We start from the raw sequence: 18,380 nt of genomic DNA, 5'->3' as shown, positions 1-18,380 counted from the left end.
CTTTCCTTTGTTAAAATGTATTCAGTAGGGCTTCTAGAGCTTCTTAAACTTAAAGTGGTATTTATCTCAGTTCAGGGCATTACATAAAGGCTTCCATCCAAAACCAAACCCTTTGTTGCTTAGTTCCTAGCTTAGAGCGTCGCCCATCCCCTTCACAAAAATCGCCTTCATTTTCAGAAAGCTCTTTTCGGCTTCTATCATCTTCAAACACTGACTGGGGTTCCCTGTTCCATGACCTCGTTCTCCATTAAATTTTTTCCAGGAGACTGGATAGGGTGAAGCAGGAGGGGAGCGATCTGACCCTTTGTACTGCCACAGGCAAATTAATACTTGGAATATCTGTGTTTGGATCTCAACTTCGACCCCAAATTCATCAATTAAAGACATTTGTTTGTGTAACTCTGATGTTTGCATATGGTAGGGTTGTGTAACAGAATTTGCGCTAAATGATTTGGAATCATTAGAGAGGACATAATGCTGACCACTTAAAAGTCTCTGAAATTCAAGTGAACCTGTGTAGCTCAGTTGGTAAGTGGAAAGTTTTAAGTTACTATGGGAGCTTTAGATAAGTGTCAGTTAAATGGCATATCAAGTGTCTTAAGCAGAAGAATATTTCAGAATCTACAGCAGTAACCCACAACATGCAGCCGTAGGCCAATTTCTGAGCGGATGTTGGTGCGGCAGGAACTAAATTATGAAAACAAATTTGTACACTGCAAATAGACCACAACACAGCCCAAAATAATTATATTGAAAAACAATTTCATATGCACCACCCCCAATAATTGACAAATGCAGGCCAACTGAGGATCTATAGGATGTAGGTGGAAAGAAGTGAAAGACTGTCATAGATTTGGTTTGACAACAAGCCTGTATGTGGCCACTGTTATAAGAAGTACAACGCCAGTGAAGTCATCCAATCAGGACAATGTCATTGGTCTTCAACGGCAACCACTGCTCAACAAGTCAAAGGTCAAATAAGGCATATTAAAAACAAAACATTTAGTGCCTAGTATCACACACCTTGTACATGTACATAATGTATATGAATAATTTATTAATAATGCACATTGTACAGCCCATAATGAGGATGAACCTCCAAATCCCCTGTAACTAAAAAAGGACCATTCAACTAAAAATCCTTCAAACTCAGAAATAAACAACACGGACAACAAACAGTCTCTATTCAGTGTCCGCCGTCTTCAGAGCTTTCCAGATCTTCTCGGAAGGAAGTGTTATATATACAGAATCCTATTAGTACATTTGGTCTCCATTCCCTTAACCAGAGCTGTAGTTGAACAGAACATTACTTAGGAAAAAAAGGAAGAAAAAACTAAAAGGAAAAGATACTTCTCTTTCTCATCTCATCCACCCAAACATCGCACCTCCTCCTCCTCCTCCCCTCCCACTGCTAAATACAAATTAGGTATTCCCTGCTGGCCTCCATCAATTCACTTATCCAACTGGACAAAGCAGGTGTCTGTTCATCTGTCTGCTCAGCAGCCTCCAATCACTTTAGCCCGTTCTTCAGAGTTCAGATTCCCATGCCACCAACGCAGTGGAACACTTGGTCAGCCAGGCTGTCAGTCATCAGTGGAAGGCGTAGAGCAGCAGAAGGACGGTACAAATTCCGATCACTCCACCCAGAATCAGAGAGTCCCGCCTCTTCCGCAGGTTGATTCGCTGGATGAGGTTGTTAATGGCTGGGAAACGATCTGAAAGTGGAAGGTTAAGGGACGTAACAGAGTGGGAACCCCGTCTCATAGTCCTGGGTTAAGACGAGGCTCAGGTCAGCACAATGTGAAAAGATAGGGTAACAGTAATTGTGTATTTTTGTAGGCACTAATAGGTTAACTCTGCATGGTTAATTTGTCAAAAAGCCAATAGAGAAATTGATTTTTGGGGAGATAAATGCTGACTGGGTAACAGGCTTAGGAGGTTGTGTCCAGTTGGGTCTATGAAATTATTTTCATGAGCCAGCGTCACTGAAACCCAATTCCAGCAGGATATACTTCGACCGAAACTCACTTGTGTTATCTGCCTTCAATGAACATATCATCTAAATAGCTTTAACAGACTGGAGAATGTAAAATATGAAGAATATATTGGCTGAATTAAAGGCAAATTAAAATACATTTGTGAAATAGTTCTCTCTCACATAAACATGAAAATAGGACAAACGTCACAGACACAGATTAAGCTTAGCTCTGTATTAAAAATGTATGTTGTGAAGAGAATCTCCAATCAGCATAAGGTTTACTGGGTGTGTTAAAGGATACTGGCCAGGGTGTTGACCCTGCTCTGTATGGACTTCAACAGCCCTCTCTGGGATGTCATGTTCTCCTTGGTCGCCATAGCAATACTGGAGGGAAATAGGGGAGGGGAAGACAGCAATACACAGACGTTAAACCAGGAGATATTTGACCACCCTAAATTACATGTAAGAGTTTTCCATCGCATGAGTCCAAGACACAATTGTGTGTCTGGTGAGTGGGTTGGGGTGAGTGGGTTGGGGTGAGTGTGTGATGTCTGGTGAGTGGTGTCTGGTGTGTGGTGAGTGTGTAGTGTCTGGTGTCTGGCGAGGGTGTGGTGTTTGGGTTGTGGTTAGTGGGTGATGTCTGGTGTGTGGTGAGTGTGTGGTGTTTGGGTTGTGGTTAGTGGGTGATGTCTGGTGAGTGGTGTCTGGTGTGTGGTGAGTGTGTGGTGTCTGGTGAGTGTGTAGTGTCTGGTGTCTGGCGAGGGTGTGTAGTTTGGGTTGTGGTTAATGTGTGGTGTCTGGTGTGTGGTGAGTGTGTGTAGTTTGGGTTGTGGTTAATGTGTGGTGTCAGGGGTCTGGTGAGTGTGTGGGGTCTGGTGTGTGTGTGGGGTCTGGTGTGTGTGTGGGGTCTGGTGAGTGTGTGGGGTCTGGTGAGTGTGTGGGGTCTGGTGTGTGTGTGGGGTCTGGTGTGTGTGTGGGGTCTGGTGAGTGTGTGGGGTCTGGTGAGTGTGTGGGGTCTGGTGTGTCATCCCCGGGGGGCAACATGACAGACGCAAAGTGGGTGAAGGACGAGTGGCCCATTAGAGAAGAGAAACCTTCCAATTAATTTAGAACGAAGAAAGCGAGAGAAAGGAAATACAGGGGGATTCTCCCTGAAGCCTTGTGAATATTAGCATGCACGCACGTGTGTAGCATTCACACCATCCACAAATACACAGTGCTGATGGTAAACATAATGCTTCCCTTTGAAGACAACGATAAAGGCTCCAAGTCACTCCAGGGCGTGAGGCCTTAAATACAGTCGCAGGTCTAGCTTATTAGAGATCTGGTGGTGTTTGCAGACATATGTGAAAACCCAGTGTGTGTTCATCCTTCTCGTTCTGTTTAGAACTGCCGTCTTGCTGTTACTGGAACATGTAGATTGAATATGGAAAGTCTAAAGTACCTTGTAGCCTCACAAAGTCATCAGACATAATAAATCCTGTCGCTTCAACTGCGGTTCCCAATTCCTGGCTTACAGTACAAGCATATTATAATGTATTCCTTGGCAAGGGGCTCTGAATACAGGCAGATCTTTTGGCAGCTAGGTGTATAAATGTTGTGTGAAAGCTGAGATGTAAACACACAATCTGTTTGCAAATAAGGGAAGTGACCTGCTGACGATATGGCTGCGTTTACACAGACCACAGATCTGGTTAGAAAATCTCTAATGCGATTGCTCAAAAGAGGAATTAATGGAAACTGAATTGAGTTTGGAGTATTTTAGGGTTAAAATGCTGGGTATAGCATGTATGCCATATGTCAATATGCAATACCTTTGCCTAATTTGTAGCACGCTGGATCATTATACTACGCTGTAAATGTGTAGTAATTGCTTAAATTGTGATCCTTTTGTATCATAGTGATGGGTAGATTTTATGGGATAATGCAATAGCCCACTTTCTTTGACTGTTAGGCTATGGAAAATATGGAAATGGAGAGTAAAATCAAATATGCAATTACACATAAGTGTCAGAAAAGGTCAAATTAAAAAGACACCAGAAAGCCCTAGTCTAGTCCAAGAGGCAGTAATATGTGACACCAAAAAGCCCTAGTATGAAAGGCTGTAGGTATGCCTGTGCATTTGTCCAATCATGCTTGCTGGTTGAGGAAAACATTGTCCTACAGCTTGTGTGCCTGCATGTACTTCGAACATCCTAATTGTAATATCAAAGATTTCATCTGATATTGGCTATTGCTTGCACAGGCAGAGAGAGACATCTGTAACGGCATCTTTGCCACCAACAGGGCATCTCGGCTACCTCGGCTATTCGGTAGGGCATCTCGGCTACCTCAATATTTATAGGGCCTCTTAACACTCTGGACTTAGAAACATTTCTCATTCATGTCAATGAGCCATTACAGCTTTATATGAAAAAATACACATATGACCAAAAATGATTCCTTGTAAGATTACATCTCTCTCCTGTCTATTTGTAATGATGCCCTGTAAACTATAAACTATAAACCATTAAAACTAGAAATCTGTAATACAATTAAACAAAAACTCATTGACTCTATTAACCTAACCCTAATTCACAAAACTAAATTGATGTTAATAGATATTTTAGAACATTCTGTGAGATGGTATTTGAAGTGGAGAGGACAAAAACATACCTTCATTGCTGTTAGAACCATGTCTAATCATTCCAATAGGGCCATTACCATATATAACCCTGACTAGAAAAAACAGCCAATGCTGCAAAAACAAACAATTGGCAACATTTGAAAGTAATTGCAAAACCTGTTCAATACCCATATCTTGTTAGAACCTATAGATACAACTGTGTAGTTGACAATTTAAAAGTTCCAAACTGTTACCTATTGTTATTTTGGTGTGGTTGCATGTTGAGTGCGGTCTCAGCTAGTCAACATTGTATATACATCTGGATAACTATTTAATGACATTTTAGCTTAGCCACTTCTTCAGACATAGCCCACTGTTGACATATCCAAAGCACCAGTCTCAACTGTTAAGCTTTCATATTTTTCACAGAGGTCAGGGGTTGTTCAATATGAATTGAACAATTTCAAGGGTAATTTGCAGGATCAATAACATAACAATTCCACAGTAATATTGACTCATACTGTAATATCTTGTAGTTACAAGTGTCTAGTAAATAGGTTACCAGGTTGGAAATTTTACCTATTGTTGTTTTTGCTGCATTGTCTGCTTTGTGCATTTAAGGACATTTATGGTGTGGGTTAAGGGAGGTCTCCTAGAGGCCCCTTTTGGGTTGTAAAGGTATGATTATCTGAGAACATTAAAATTATGTTGTTTACATTTACACTTCTCATGCCATGTCATAGCATGTTCTAAAATCATCTATCAATATACAGCTGGAAAAATAGAGTGAAGATATTGTTTTAGATCATTTTGTGAAATAGAGTTAGAATTTAGAGAGGTCTCAAAGAGGCCTTATTGGGATGTAAACGGATGACTATCGGACAAAAAAACAAAAAAGGTAACTTTCAAATTGTCTTCCAACATCAGATGGATGCAATCTACTGAGATTATCTCCCCCACATTTGAGACAAAAACGAATTACCTTTGAGAGAATGAGAGAGAACAACCTTATTACTAGCTACCTAGTTATGACTGAAAAAAGAACTATAATTCTCTCTTTTTTTAGGTATTGCTATAAGATAGGGCCTCTGTAGCATTGAAAATGGAATAGGACAGTGATAGCCATGTGTTAAAAAAATATATAAATGAAATATTTATTCAAGAAGAGATGGTAACCTAGAGGCCCTACAATACTTCTAGAGAGAGACACAGACACACAGAGACACACAGAGACACACAGAGACACACAGAGAGACACAGAGAGACACAGAGAGACACAGAGAGACACAGAGAGACACAGAGAGACACAGAGAGACACAGAGACAGAGAGAGATGGGGCGGCGGGAAAGCGGCGTCTGAATAAACAAGGAGAGGGGGGCCAGACAGGACTGGGAGGACAGAAGGAGTCTGAGGCACGAAGAAGCAGAGTGCAGACGGAACACAGAGGAAGCAGAGTGCAGACGGAACACAGAGGAAGCAGAGTGCAGACGGAACACAGAGGAAGCAGAGTGCAGACGGAACACAGAGGAAGCAGAGTGCAGACGGAACACAGAGGAAGCAGAGTGCAGACGGAACACAGAGGAAGCAGAGTGCAGACGGAACACAGAGGAAGCAGAGTGCAGACGGAACACAGAGGAAGCAGAGTGCAGACGGAACACAGAGGAAGCAGAGTGCAGACGGAACACAGAGGAAGCAGAGTGCAGACGGAACACAGAGGAAGCAGAGTGCAGACGGAACACAGAGGAAGCAGAGTGCAGACGGAACACAGAGGAAGCAGAGTGCAGACGGAACACAGAGGAAGCAGAGTGCAGACGGAACACAGAGGAAGCAGAGTGCAGACGGAACACAGAGGAAGCAGAGTGCAGACGGAACACAGAGGAAGCAGAGTGCAGACGGAACACAGAGGAAGCAGAGTGCAGACGGAACACAGAGGAAGCAGAGTGCAGACGGAACACAGAGGAAGCAGAGTGCAGACGGAACACAGAGGAAGCAGAGTGCAGACGGAACACAGAGGAAGCAGAGTGCAGACGGAACACAGAGGAAGCAGAGTGCAGACGGAACACAGAGGAAGCAGAGTGCAGACGGAACACAGAGGAAGCAGAGTGCAGACGGAACACAGAGGAAGCAGAGTGCAGACGGAACACAGAGGAAGCAGAGTGCAGACGGAACACAGAGGAAGCAGAGTGCAGACGGAACACAGAGGAAGCAGAGTGCAGACGGAACACAGAGGAAGCAGAGTGCAGACGGAACACAGAGGAAGCAGAGTGCAGACGGAACACAGAGGAAGCAGAGTGCAGACGGAACACAGAGGAAGCAGAGTGCAGACGGAACACAGAGGAAGCAGAGTGCAGACGGAACACAGAGGAAGCAGAGTGCAGACGGAACACAGAGGAAGCAGAGTGCAGACGGAACACAGAGGAAGCAGAGTGCAGACGGAACACAGAGGGGATACTGGAGTTGCAAAAAGGAAAAGGATCACTTCTCTTTCTCTTCCAAAAGGGTTTGGCCAAATGCCCAATCAACCCACTTAAAGAGACCAAACAGCCTTCAGGCCCATCTCTGATAATAACGATGGAATCTCATCTAATGATGTCCCACAGTGGATTCTAAAGCCCTCTCCAGGCACACCAAGGTCACCATCTGATTTGTCCTGATCACTAGTGTCTCTGTAGTGGACAGTAGACATTAGGGGATGCCCATGGAAATATCTACCAATGCCAGTGTGAGTGAAAGTGAGCGAGGGAGGGGGAGAGCATGTTAGACTCACCTTATTGTATCATCCATCAGCCGGTCTGAACTGCAAGGAGAGAAGGAAAACAAGACCGTTTTTGAGGTGAAGCAGCAGTGTGATAATATAATGACTCAAACTCCTCCACATCCCTCTTGTAAGTCAGGGTCAATATGGCAGCGATCGATGCTGAGCTGCCTAGAATCTGATCAGATCCTTGGGGGAGTTGGCCTGCACCTCCCTCCTCAGGCTCTCAAATCACAGTGGAGACTGGAAGCTTGGTCCAATCTTCCATGCCGAGCTGCTTGAACTCAGCAATATTTGTGGACTGTTGAGCATGAACTGCTCTTTATAGGCCCTGACAGAACATCCTAATTGGGTTTAGGTCTGAACATTGACTAGGACATTAAAACATTTGAAATGTCAGCAATTCTGATGTAGATTTGTTGGTGTTTTCGATCATTTGCCCTTCAGCTTCACCTCACGGACGGATATATTCCTAAAGAGAGCGTAATGTTCCCATAATGAAACCTTAGCTTTTATTTTCCTGTAATGATTGCTTGATTTCAGACGTTCGAAACTCAAGACCTCCTTGGTCTACTTTTACCCTAGACCTACTTCAACAAAGTCTGCGTCAACAGCAAAGACACTTTTTTTTAGCCAATACGGTTTATTGACAATGCTTGCCAATCCCACGCTGTTATAATGCAAGTTACAGCATATTGAAGACATACAATTACATGGAAACAGGTTCAAGTTAATGCATTCAGCAAAAAGGCAATAGGTCCACATAATTTCTGCCTTTAACTGACAGGAAACCGACAAAAAATATATATAAAAAGACATTATAAGCATATATTATACAAAGAATTAAAAACATTCAGCCATTCCTTTCGTTACTACTCTAGCACGGTCCCCGTCCATATATTGGTTGTAAAAATAGCAAGAAAATATAAGCCATTTACCATAGATTAACCATACAGCATGTCCCCCACCTATAGAAATGTCACCATCATACTCATTTAGCATTTTCTTTAAGGGCAGGAAAGTGTTGAATGAAGCTATGCCATGTGAGTGTCTGGAGGTTTCAGGGAAGCTGGGGAATGGTGATACTGCCATCGTCAATGCCTTTCCGGCAGTTCTTGTGGTGAATTAGATGTATAATACGCAGAAGGGGCAAGATGCACTTAGCTACTGAAGTGGTTTTCTTTTTCTCAGAATCCATATAACCCTCTACCCCACTTCCCCCTCGCTGTTGCTCCCTCCACCACCCACGCCACACCTCTCAGCCTGCCTGGTGCTAAAACTAAAATGATTATAAAACATTATATTACAAAAATGCTTTGTTAATAGCGGTACACTAACAAAGCAATGTATTTCCTAAACATAAGCTAAGTGTGCAAGCGTGTGTGTATATATATATATTCAATAATAAAGGGGTAGCTCAAAAAGAGGGACAAATGAAGACAGCTAATTCGATAATAATTTGTCAGTCTTGTTGGGGGTAGAAGCTGTGGAGCCTCCTGTCAGTTCCAGAATTAACACACCGGTAATGCAATACCTGGGGAAGTATAGAGAGCAGTCTGTGGTCTTGGTGACTGGGGACTTGTGTTGCGGTTCTTTCTCTGACACCACCTGGGGAAAAGGACTTTGATGACAGGGAGCTGAGTCCCAGTGATGAACCATGTGTACCACCCATTGAAAGGCCTTGCAGTCCAGGGTGGTGCTGCTGTCACACTAGGCAGTGATGCAGTCCGTCAAAATGCTCTCAAAAGGTGGAGCGGTAGAACATTTCAAGGATCTGAGGGCCCACGTCAAATCTTTTCTCAGGGTTCCACCAGAAGATGAACACATCTCGGGAACAGGTTCTATCCACAGGTATTCAGTTTGCTAGATATCGACCTTAGTGTCTGTTCGGACCAGGGCGCATTTTTGAACCGACTCTCTTCACCAGGACCGTATGCACCCGCATGGACTTCAGACACACAACCTATGGCATTTACACTGACACAACACATTTACAACAATACAACCACTTTATCCCTGTACATAGTGGGGGTCTGACATCTACTATTTAACCCACTGTCACTTTACATGGAAATAGCTCTTCTCATGTGCTATTATCGTACCGTTTATGTACCCTTATTCTTAAAATAAAAAATAAAATGTAAGTTGCTTGTCTCTTCACAAAGTTAATGTGTTGCAGACATGGTGCTTCATTCTGCAGAGCAAAGCCAGCCAGTTGTTGAAGACATATGGAGCCTGAGATCTGCACTGCTAGCACAGGGCTGGTAATCCTAATAAATGACCCCTGTTGCTGCTGACAAGGGCCTTGGCTCCCTCTCTCCCTCGCTTAATGGCCCTGTCCTCTACCAATTAACAGCACCATCTCAGATGTTGGGCCTCATGCACACAGGTTTCCACATGGCACCAAACCTGCAAATGACTACTAGCCTCCCCACTGATTTCTTGTTATTATTAAAAGGCCCCCCTGTTTCCGAGCATGAGAGTACTAGTGTTAAATAAACTAGGGGTGGCATGTAGCCAAGTGATTACTGGTGGGTTTATAACCAAAGATGTCTTACAGTGAACTGGGATGTTTAAAAAGGGTTTCCATTTCAGATCACTTTTACGTGCGAAGCAACATCAATTTAAGCACCCATATTTGACCATGATCAATTGATAAAACAAAAGCAATAAAAGGAAACAAGTCTTAATCGCTACAATTATCCCTAAGTGTTGATACAAAGCCCCGTCTGGCAGTGGCATAGAATTGACTAACCCCTTCTTTTCCAATACTATCTGCTGTTAAGGAGTCTTCCTTTCTCACCTCAAGTCAACTGAAACACATTTTCTGGACAAATGCCCCTAAAGATAAGATGGAGATAATGAATCGCTTATAGTCAGGGATGTGACTGAATAGACTTAGAAATAATACTGTTTTGAATCAGAATTACAGCTAAAGTGGCTGCAAAACAGCCCTTAGACATCCAGGTACAGCATCAAACCATGCAGACGAAATAGTGTTTTAAAATAAATAGTGCTCTACTTGTCTATACTACCATATAGAATAGAGTGCCTATTCAGAGGCAGCGGAGATGGAGAAACGGCAAGCATCTACCCTTTCTGAATACATTACAACATTATGCGAAACCAATTAGAATGGAGCTAATGGTGTTAGAGGGTGATGCAACAGTATGGCTTTTAAAGGACCAGCCCCGCCCAGCCCTTTGCCTTAACCCAAAGGGAGGGAGGAGTGTCTGTGTGTTCACAGGATTTGCAGATTTTCTCTTCTGAGATTTTTGTTTTGAGGAGCAACCAGAAATGTGTCAAAAAGAGCGCTCAAGTGTAGGATGACTGGCTTCTTGTCTGAACTCATGACAGGCTTTCAGTCACTCATTGTCTGAGGCATCCAGCAGCTAGAAGATCAAACAGTTTCCCCGAGTGGCACTTTATGAGATCCTGAGCTGATAATGGTCCCTGCTCTGACCACCTCCCCTTACTCAAGCCGTGTCCTGACCCTCATCTATGGATGATGTAGCATTCAAAGACCGGGACTCTGTTACTTGACCTCTTAGGATATATTGCTTGTAACATTTCTGTTTGGGAAACGCTTTAAGATATTATCAAAAGCACTACAGAGGTTTAAGGAGTTGCTTTGTTATTACCTTTGGTGCAGCGTGTTACGAGACAGGTGATGCTACGAATGTGCGTGTCCGTGCTGACAGGATAATTAAACTGTACTGTGTTGTGATGTCGAGGGAACTAGCCAAGTGGTCATCTAAGCATGAGATAATAAGGTTTAGCAGTAGTCAGTCAGAGGAAATTATTTGTTTGTCTTGAAGGTCCTGGGTGACTAATGGGGAGGTTGGGCCCAGAAATCCTGCTGCCCGGTGCGGGGAATCCCCAGAGTCTAGTGACAACCCTGGAGGGAGAGGGCATTGCAGGGAGAGCTCTCCTCCATCAAGCCCCACAGAGCCCAATAACCGCAAGGACAGAAAAACACAAACAACCAAATTAACCACACTCGACTGTGGTAGTCAAGACAACAGGAACGGTCTCACAGACGGTAGTATAAAATAGCGTCTCAGGTTTGCTTCAGCCCGTATTTCCCCCAGTGAGAAACATCCTGCAGGGCAGCTGGGGACACCGGGGCAGCCATGCTGTGCCAACTGGCTTTACTGAGAGAGACAGATCTATGACTGGCGAGATCCCATTGGAACTAATGGGTTGACCCCTGCCCAGCCGCCACATCATTCATGGTAAGGACAGGTGGGTACAGCACAAATCAGGGAGTGGAGGGAGGGGAAGCAATAAGGAGAGGAGATGTTAAGAGACAATGCGGAGGCAGAGAAAAGGAGGAGGAACAAGGATGATAATTAGGGATGGGGAGGTAAAAGAGGGAGGGGGGGGCTATGAAGAGAGTAGCACGTCGTCAGCCCCCCCACTCTTCGCTTTAGTCACTGGAACTCTTGTCCAAGCCATCAGATCAAAGGCAGAATTACATGGTTAGTATCAGCAGTGTTACCTGTTCACCCTAAATAATTTGTCTCCACACAGATTACATTCTTCTCTACACTGTAAAAATGAATAAATGCCACATTAAGTTAATTAAGCAGTGATTACTGAAACATCTACAAAGGGCAGTTATTTCTTATCACAATGTTTTTGAGTACAGTTAACAAACATCAGGTAATGGAATGGATATAACTTCTGTTACGCAGATTAATTTCTGTTATGCTAATATAAAATCACTACATTAGTAAGTTATGATTATTTTATGTTTATTTAACACTATTAAATTAGTTATTCTTAATTTAGATGTTATATTTACTTAAAACAGTATTCAGGCATGTTGATATTTGAGTAAAACACCTGATTTATCTGTGTTGTATTAATTATATAATATAATTAATCTAATTATGAAATCTCTTTGGACCCCGGTCTGTCAGGTTAGACAACCTCACCTCCACCACCCTGATCCTGAACACTGGTGTTCCACCAGGCTGTGTGCTGAGCCCCCTCCTGTACTCCCTCTTCACCCACAACTGCGTTCCTGTACACAGTTCCATCACCATCATCAAGTTCACAGATGACACTACGGTGGTAGGACTGATGACAACAACCAGTCAGCCTACAGGGAGGAGGCCAAGCGCCTGGCGTCATGGTGTGCTGACAATAACCTGTCCCTCAATGCAAAGAAAACCAAGGAGCTCATTGTGGATTACAGGAAGTCTACATTGCCAATATACGACTGCTAAGCACTGCGTCCAGGCACTCAACGATGCGTCGCGCATAAGAGCAGCTCTTAGCCCCTCGTGCCTTATTGCTTACTTATAAAAAGGGTGGTATGAATCTGAATGCTGATTGGCTGATCACCATAGTATGACACCGGATACCACAGTATGACATCACATTAATTTTCGGGGCTGTAACTGCATTGGTAACTGGTTTATAATAGGAATAAGGCAGCACAGGGTTTGGGGGTATATTGCCAATTTAACCATTGCAATGTGCTGTGTCCAGGCACTAGCAGCCTTAGAAAAAGCTTTTACTTGTGGTTTAATGGACATATACCATGCCCTGAGTTTGCTTAAATACACATTTTACAGAAGGCTAGCATTCTAAGTTTTCATTTAAATACATCCTTGTATTACACCACTACCAACATAAGCTTCCAATTCAACTACCATAAATATACAGGAGAGTCCCATGGTACATTCGTTTTGGGTGGGGAGTATCTATTTGATAAAGCAGGAAGACATCTCTGCAGAATTGGCAAAAGCACTGTGGTGTACATTAATTAGTGTGTGCTGGGAACAAATGGTGTATGAACTGCCAACTTTTTGCTGTAGAGTGGGACAAAGAAGACAACAGCACATGCAAGGTCAGCACTAACAGGCAGATTAATTAGAAACTACTTCAGAATCTGATTCAATATGCTAATTCTTTCTTAGGCTACTCTATACCAATGAGTTTTGAATCCATCAATAATCCTTTTTTTAATTGGCCAGAACAATGTACTATGGGGAAAACAAACAAGGGAATTTAATTGCATATGAACTGCGGTCAAAGGTCATTGACCCAAGCCAAGAGGGTGTGTGTGCGCGTAGTTGGATATTGACAATTTAGAATCTCTAAGGGTGATATCCAATTTCCTGCAGACTCAACCCACGAAAGATATGTATTGATTTTCGTGTTCAGGTTTGTCCTGTTAACGGACTTCAATTACCTGGTCCCGTATTCTGTTTGAGGGGGATCACACTGCAAATGACCTCGGAGATGCTGGGACAACTGAAGTTAATCCATGCCATCACTAATCTATATATTCACTTATCTTGACATCACATCCATAATAAGGCTAACCCCATTTAGCTGGCTGGTTGATTGCATGGTCAATATTCTGTTGGTCAACAAAGATTTCTTTTTCTCGATAAGTCAATTTCAATTGGTATTTATGATGCAGTAGACATCAGTCGGATTTGAGCTGGTCTGAGAACTTATCCATTGTGTGTTTAGAAAAAATGAAAAGGCAGGTGTATACATTCCCGATATAGTAGTATAAAGTACTGTATAAAACTCTCTTGGACTTCCAGATTTTGAGTTACGACATCAAAACAAAAAGGATTTCATAAGGAGTTTTTGCCGACTGATTAACATAAAAAAAGTCCATAATTTCAAAGTGAAATAAAAGGTCTACTAATTGTTCAAGTTAAGTAGAAATACAAAACATAAAAAAGATGATTGCATAAGTATTCCTCCCCTTTGCTATGAGAGACCTGAATGAGCTGTGGTGCAACAAACTGTTTTTAGAAGTCACATACAGTAATTAGTTGAATGGAGTCGACCTTGGTGAAAATATGGTGTTTCACATGACTTCAGGTCACATACACCTGTCTCAGGGAGATACAAGAAAATCTACAAGGCATTGAATACCTCCCTGAGCAAAGTGAAGTATTAAATGGCACAAAGGTTAATTTGCTTATAACAGGCCATCCTCAAAAACAGAGTAAGCTGGGAAAGAAGGCCACCAGTCAGGAAGGCCACCAGTCAGGAAGGCCACCAGTCAGGAAGGCCAACAGTCAGGAAGGCCACCAAAAGACCCTTCAGAACTCTAAAGGAGTTCCAGTCTCCCACGGCTGAGCTGGGAGACACTGTGAAGACTGCCACAACAGCCTGGGTGCTTCACAAAAGTGGAAAGCATGTGAAGATAGAGGGGGAAATGGATGCAGCAAACCACTGAGAAATCCTGGAATACAGACTGCTTTTTATCAATGTTAAATGGATAACACCTGGGTATGGGGTGAGGACAGCAAGGTGAGGGTACAGGGTGAGGGTACGGGGTGAGGACAGCAGGGTGAGGGTACGGGGTGTGGAAAGCAGGGTGAGGGTATGGGGTGAGGACAGCAGGGTACGGGTATGGGGTGAGGACAGCAGGGTGAGGACAGCAGAGTGAGGGTACGGGGTGAGGACAGCGGGGTGAGGGTACGGGGTGAGGACAGCAGGGTGAGGACAGCAGGGTGAGGGTATGGGGTGAGGACAGCAGAGTACGGGTATGGGGTGAGGACAGCAGGGTGAGGACAGCGGAGTGAGGGTACGGGGTGAGGACAGCGGGGTGAGGGTACGGGGTGAGGACAGCGGGGTGAGGGTACGGGGTGAGGCAGCGGGGTGAGGGTACGGGGTGAGGACAGCAGGGTGAGGACAGCATGGTGAGGGTACGGGGTGAGGACAGCAGGGTGAGGACAGCAGGGTGAGGACAGCAGGGTGAGGGTACGGGGTGAGGACAGCAGGGTATGATAGACTCATACACAGTGAAGAGACAGGATGGATGTGTGTGTTGTGGTTCATCAGTGGGGAGGCAGAACAAGGTGAAGGAGTCTGTGTGGGTGTGTTTGCCCTTGCTGCAGGCCCTGCTATGACTAGGGTGTCCATTATCAGGCCTCTTAGCTCAATGCTGTGTTCTTGCGGCCATTAAATCTGTAATTAGCACACAGCTAACTCTCATGACGTATCCTCCAGATACCAACATGTTCAAGAAGCCATGGTTCTCAGCAAGTCACTGAATGTGATGAACTAAGGTACAGGAACAACCAGAATAACATGCCAACGTATAAGGCATCCACCCAAACTGCATACTGCCAAACACACACACAGCCACACACACACACACAGCCACACACACACACACAGCCACACATAATGCCTCCTAAGTCAGAGAAAAACGAACTTCTCAGCTAGGAAACATTGCACTGTATGACTAAAGTTCATGCGTTTCTATAGACAATGGAGGTGAAGGAGAGAATTGATGAATGGTTAGAAAACGGCAGCCCATCCAATGCCAGATTAGGACACTGCCCATAAATCTCAACCCTCAAATCAATATTGGAGTTCGGTAAACAGTGATAGTCCAGAGCTATCGGACTGGTCATTAAACAGCCTACAGGGCTCAGTGGGGTTGAAAAACAATTATATCTGCAGCTATAATGAGAAGTAAAATCTGCAAACAGGTGTAGGCAAAAACATACACACCGTCCCTGTTCTCACAGCCACACAACACAAACATTTCCATTCAAACTGCCACGACACACTCATGCATCCCATCAGCTGAAAGCACAACCGCATGCCGGTCATGATCAAAATGCACTATCCATTGTAATTTTTTAAAAATATAATTACTTTAATTTAATGCATTATCAAGTGCATAGAAAAACCGACACATATCGATATATCTACAGATTTATAGATGTAGTAGAGGCATAGTTAAAACAGCACACCTACAACAAAATGTTCAACTGGAAACATGCCAGGGTGCCAGGCAGCTGGTCCATTACTCAGCACAGGATTGGTATGGTGAATGATGGGGCTTCCACCTCCAGTACTTCCCAGGGCCTCCACTGGATCCTAGGGTTCTGTCCAGGCAGCCTCCCCCCTCCTTAGGTCTCACCCCACTCACGCTGATTACATTAGCATATCTGGAGCTAGGATAATGCACTGGGAAGGCACAAAGCCAGCCGCAGGAAGTGCAGTGGTCAGACTGAGAACGTGCCACACACACACACACACACACACACACACACACACACACACACGACAGAAGACAATAACAGAACAGAGAGAATGGAGGGAATAGAAGGAGTAAGACAACGAAGTAAAAGAGAGTAACAGAAGGAGGCGTCGACAGAGAGAAAAGGGAGAGGCAAAGAAAGTGGCTGGTGGTCCAGAGAGACATCAACATGTCAATTAAGCCCTGCAGGTAACACTGCTGAGATTCACTGACCGGTGAGAGACCGAGAGAGACGACATCATGACATATGAGAGAGAGAACATAAGAGAAAGGATCAATATGGCAGGAGAAAACATCCAACATCTACATTTTCACTGAAGAACCAGCAGTTCACGGACAATCAACAATCAAACACAGACTGTCTCATCTCAGGAAACCAGTTCAAATTCTTCAATCAGTAAGAAGCTATAGATTTGAGAACACGGATTGTGTTGAACCACTTAAGGCCTGAATAGACATTAACAATTAGAAAAGAGACAACTGGACCGCTTTCCTGTCTTGAACAGCACATTTAACTAATATAAAAAGGTTGTGCCTTTAAGTGGAAATGATTCTGCCACAGGCTGAACTGAAATGGACGGGGACGAATGCTTACCTGGCTGGAAACAGAGCCAGACAGCAGAGAAAGAAATAAAAGTAGTACAGGGAGAAAAGAGCCAGGCAGCAAAAAGCTGCAAGGTAGTCCCAATAAGCAGAGCACTAACCATCCCAGTACCACAGCATCAGTTCCAGTATGGAGTTAATGGTGCTGCCTGCCTATCATTTATTCATGACCAGACCTCTCTTTACAGACAGGGAGAAAGGGAAGAAAGAGGGAGAGAGATGAGGGAAGAGGCTATGTAATGGATGGGTGGGTGGGAGACCGAAAGAATGAGTGTTAGCGAAAGAGAGCGAGACAAAAAGACATGGGCCTCAACGGTAGGCTAGGTTATGACACACATCAAAACTCCAGCTTTACTTGAAAACACCACTAATATGAGGGGAAAAAAGGGGAAAAAGATACTCCATATCTCCTACTTCTCCCTGAAGCAGTGCATTGGAAACATGAGCTTCCCCGTAGTCATAGAGTCAGACAGACCGTCACCTCCTGGGGTGATCTGATGACAACAGATTTAAATACCTGCAAAAATATCAGTAATTCAGAGTTCCTTTTTTCTTTCTGAGGACAAAGCAGGGACATTGCAGCAACACTTCCAGAAAACCGGAAGATCTGTGTGTTCACCTTCAACTGAAAATGCTTATCGCTTGAACCGTGACAAGAGTGGACTGTTGGTGGTGGAGAGATGGATTCATTCTAGCGGGAGCTGGATAAGCTACTTGGTAAATGACACCCCTCTGTGAGAATGAAGGGGAATTTTATCAGAATAAGAAAACAGCAAGTAGCCTACTTATTATTTTTCTTTGTATTTCTAAACAAACGTTACATAGGCTACCATGTGTAGCACATACCCCCTGAATCATGCCCACCATCCTCACTCGGCTCTGTTTTCGGTACTTGCAGATGTAAACTTAAACATTATGCAATTCATGTAATATAAGGACAGCATTCTCTGCTGTTCTCGCTGTCTCTCTTAGTCTAGAAAGGCTCAGTCCTTCTTTCCATCTGCCAAGACGAGATCTGCCTCCTATAGATTAAAGGGGTAGTTAGATCTATTTAAACTCTAAGGGCTTTTAGTTGAAATCCCAACCTTTTTTAACATACAATTTGTTTCTTTATGGAGTCGTCTCAGCTGTTAGACTGAATAATTAAAAATCCAAGAAAACATCATAGGAATCACAAATAATTCAAACCATAGAACCACTTGCAGCAGCTGAAGAAACAACATCTCCTAGTCAAGTCCAACCAGGCTATACACATCACTTGTGTAGTGACTTTGTACCGAACCTTGGGGTAAAAATAGGTTGTTACAAACACCATTTTTCCAACACTGATGTATGAGACAGCGGAAGAAATTATTAAAAAAAATATATATATATACATATATTAAAGACTTCAGAAACATCC

At 43.6% G+C, this 18,380-nt stretch overlaps 1 protein-coding gene across 3 annotated transcripts in view; it reads right to left on the bottom strand.

Annotated features, from left to right (window-relative positions):
- Positions 1–748: 748 nt before the first annotated feature.
- gosr1 (golgi SNAP receptor complex member 1) overlaps positions 749–18,380 on the bottom strand; it is a 29,212-nt gene continuing 11,580 nt past the window's right edge. For 2 of the 3 annotated variants that reach the window (XM_010866186.3, XM_010866270.3), the window contains exons 7-9: positions 7,351–7,380; positions 2,280–2,362; positions 1,591–1,715 (exon numbers count right to left, since the gene is read on the bottom strand). In XM_010866186.3, the coding sequence (XP_010864488.1) occupies positions 1,591–1,715; positions 2,280–2,362; positions 7,351–7,380 (238 nt within the window). 3 annotated transcript variants of the gene reach the window in all.

Source organism: Esox lucius, chromosome 1, assembly GCF_011004845.1.
Source record: "Esox lucius isolate fEsoLuc1 chromosome 1, fEsoLuc1.pri, whole genome shotgun sequence".
Classification (NCBI taxonomy): domain Eukaryota; kingdom Metazoa; phylum Chordata; class Actinopteri; order Esociformes; family Esocidae; genus Esox; species Esox lucius.
Note: the sequence above shows the minus strand (reverse complement) of the source record. Positions and strands in the feature narration are given on the sequence as shown.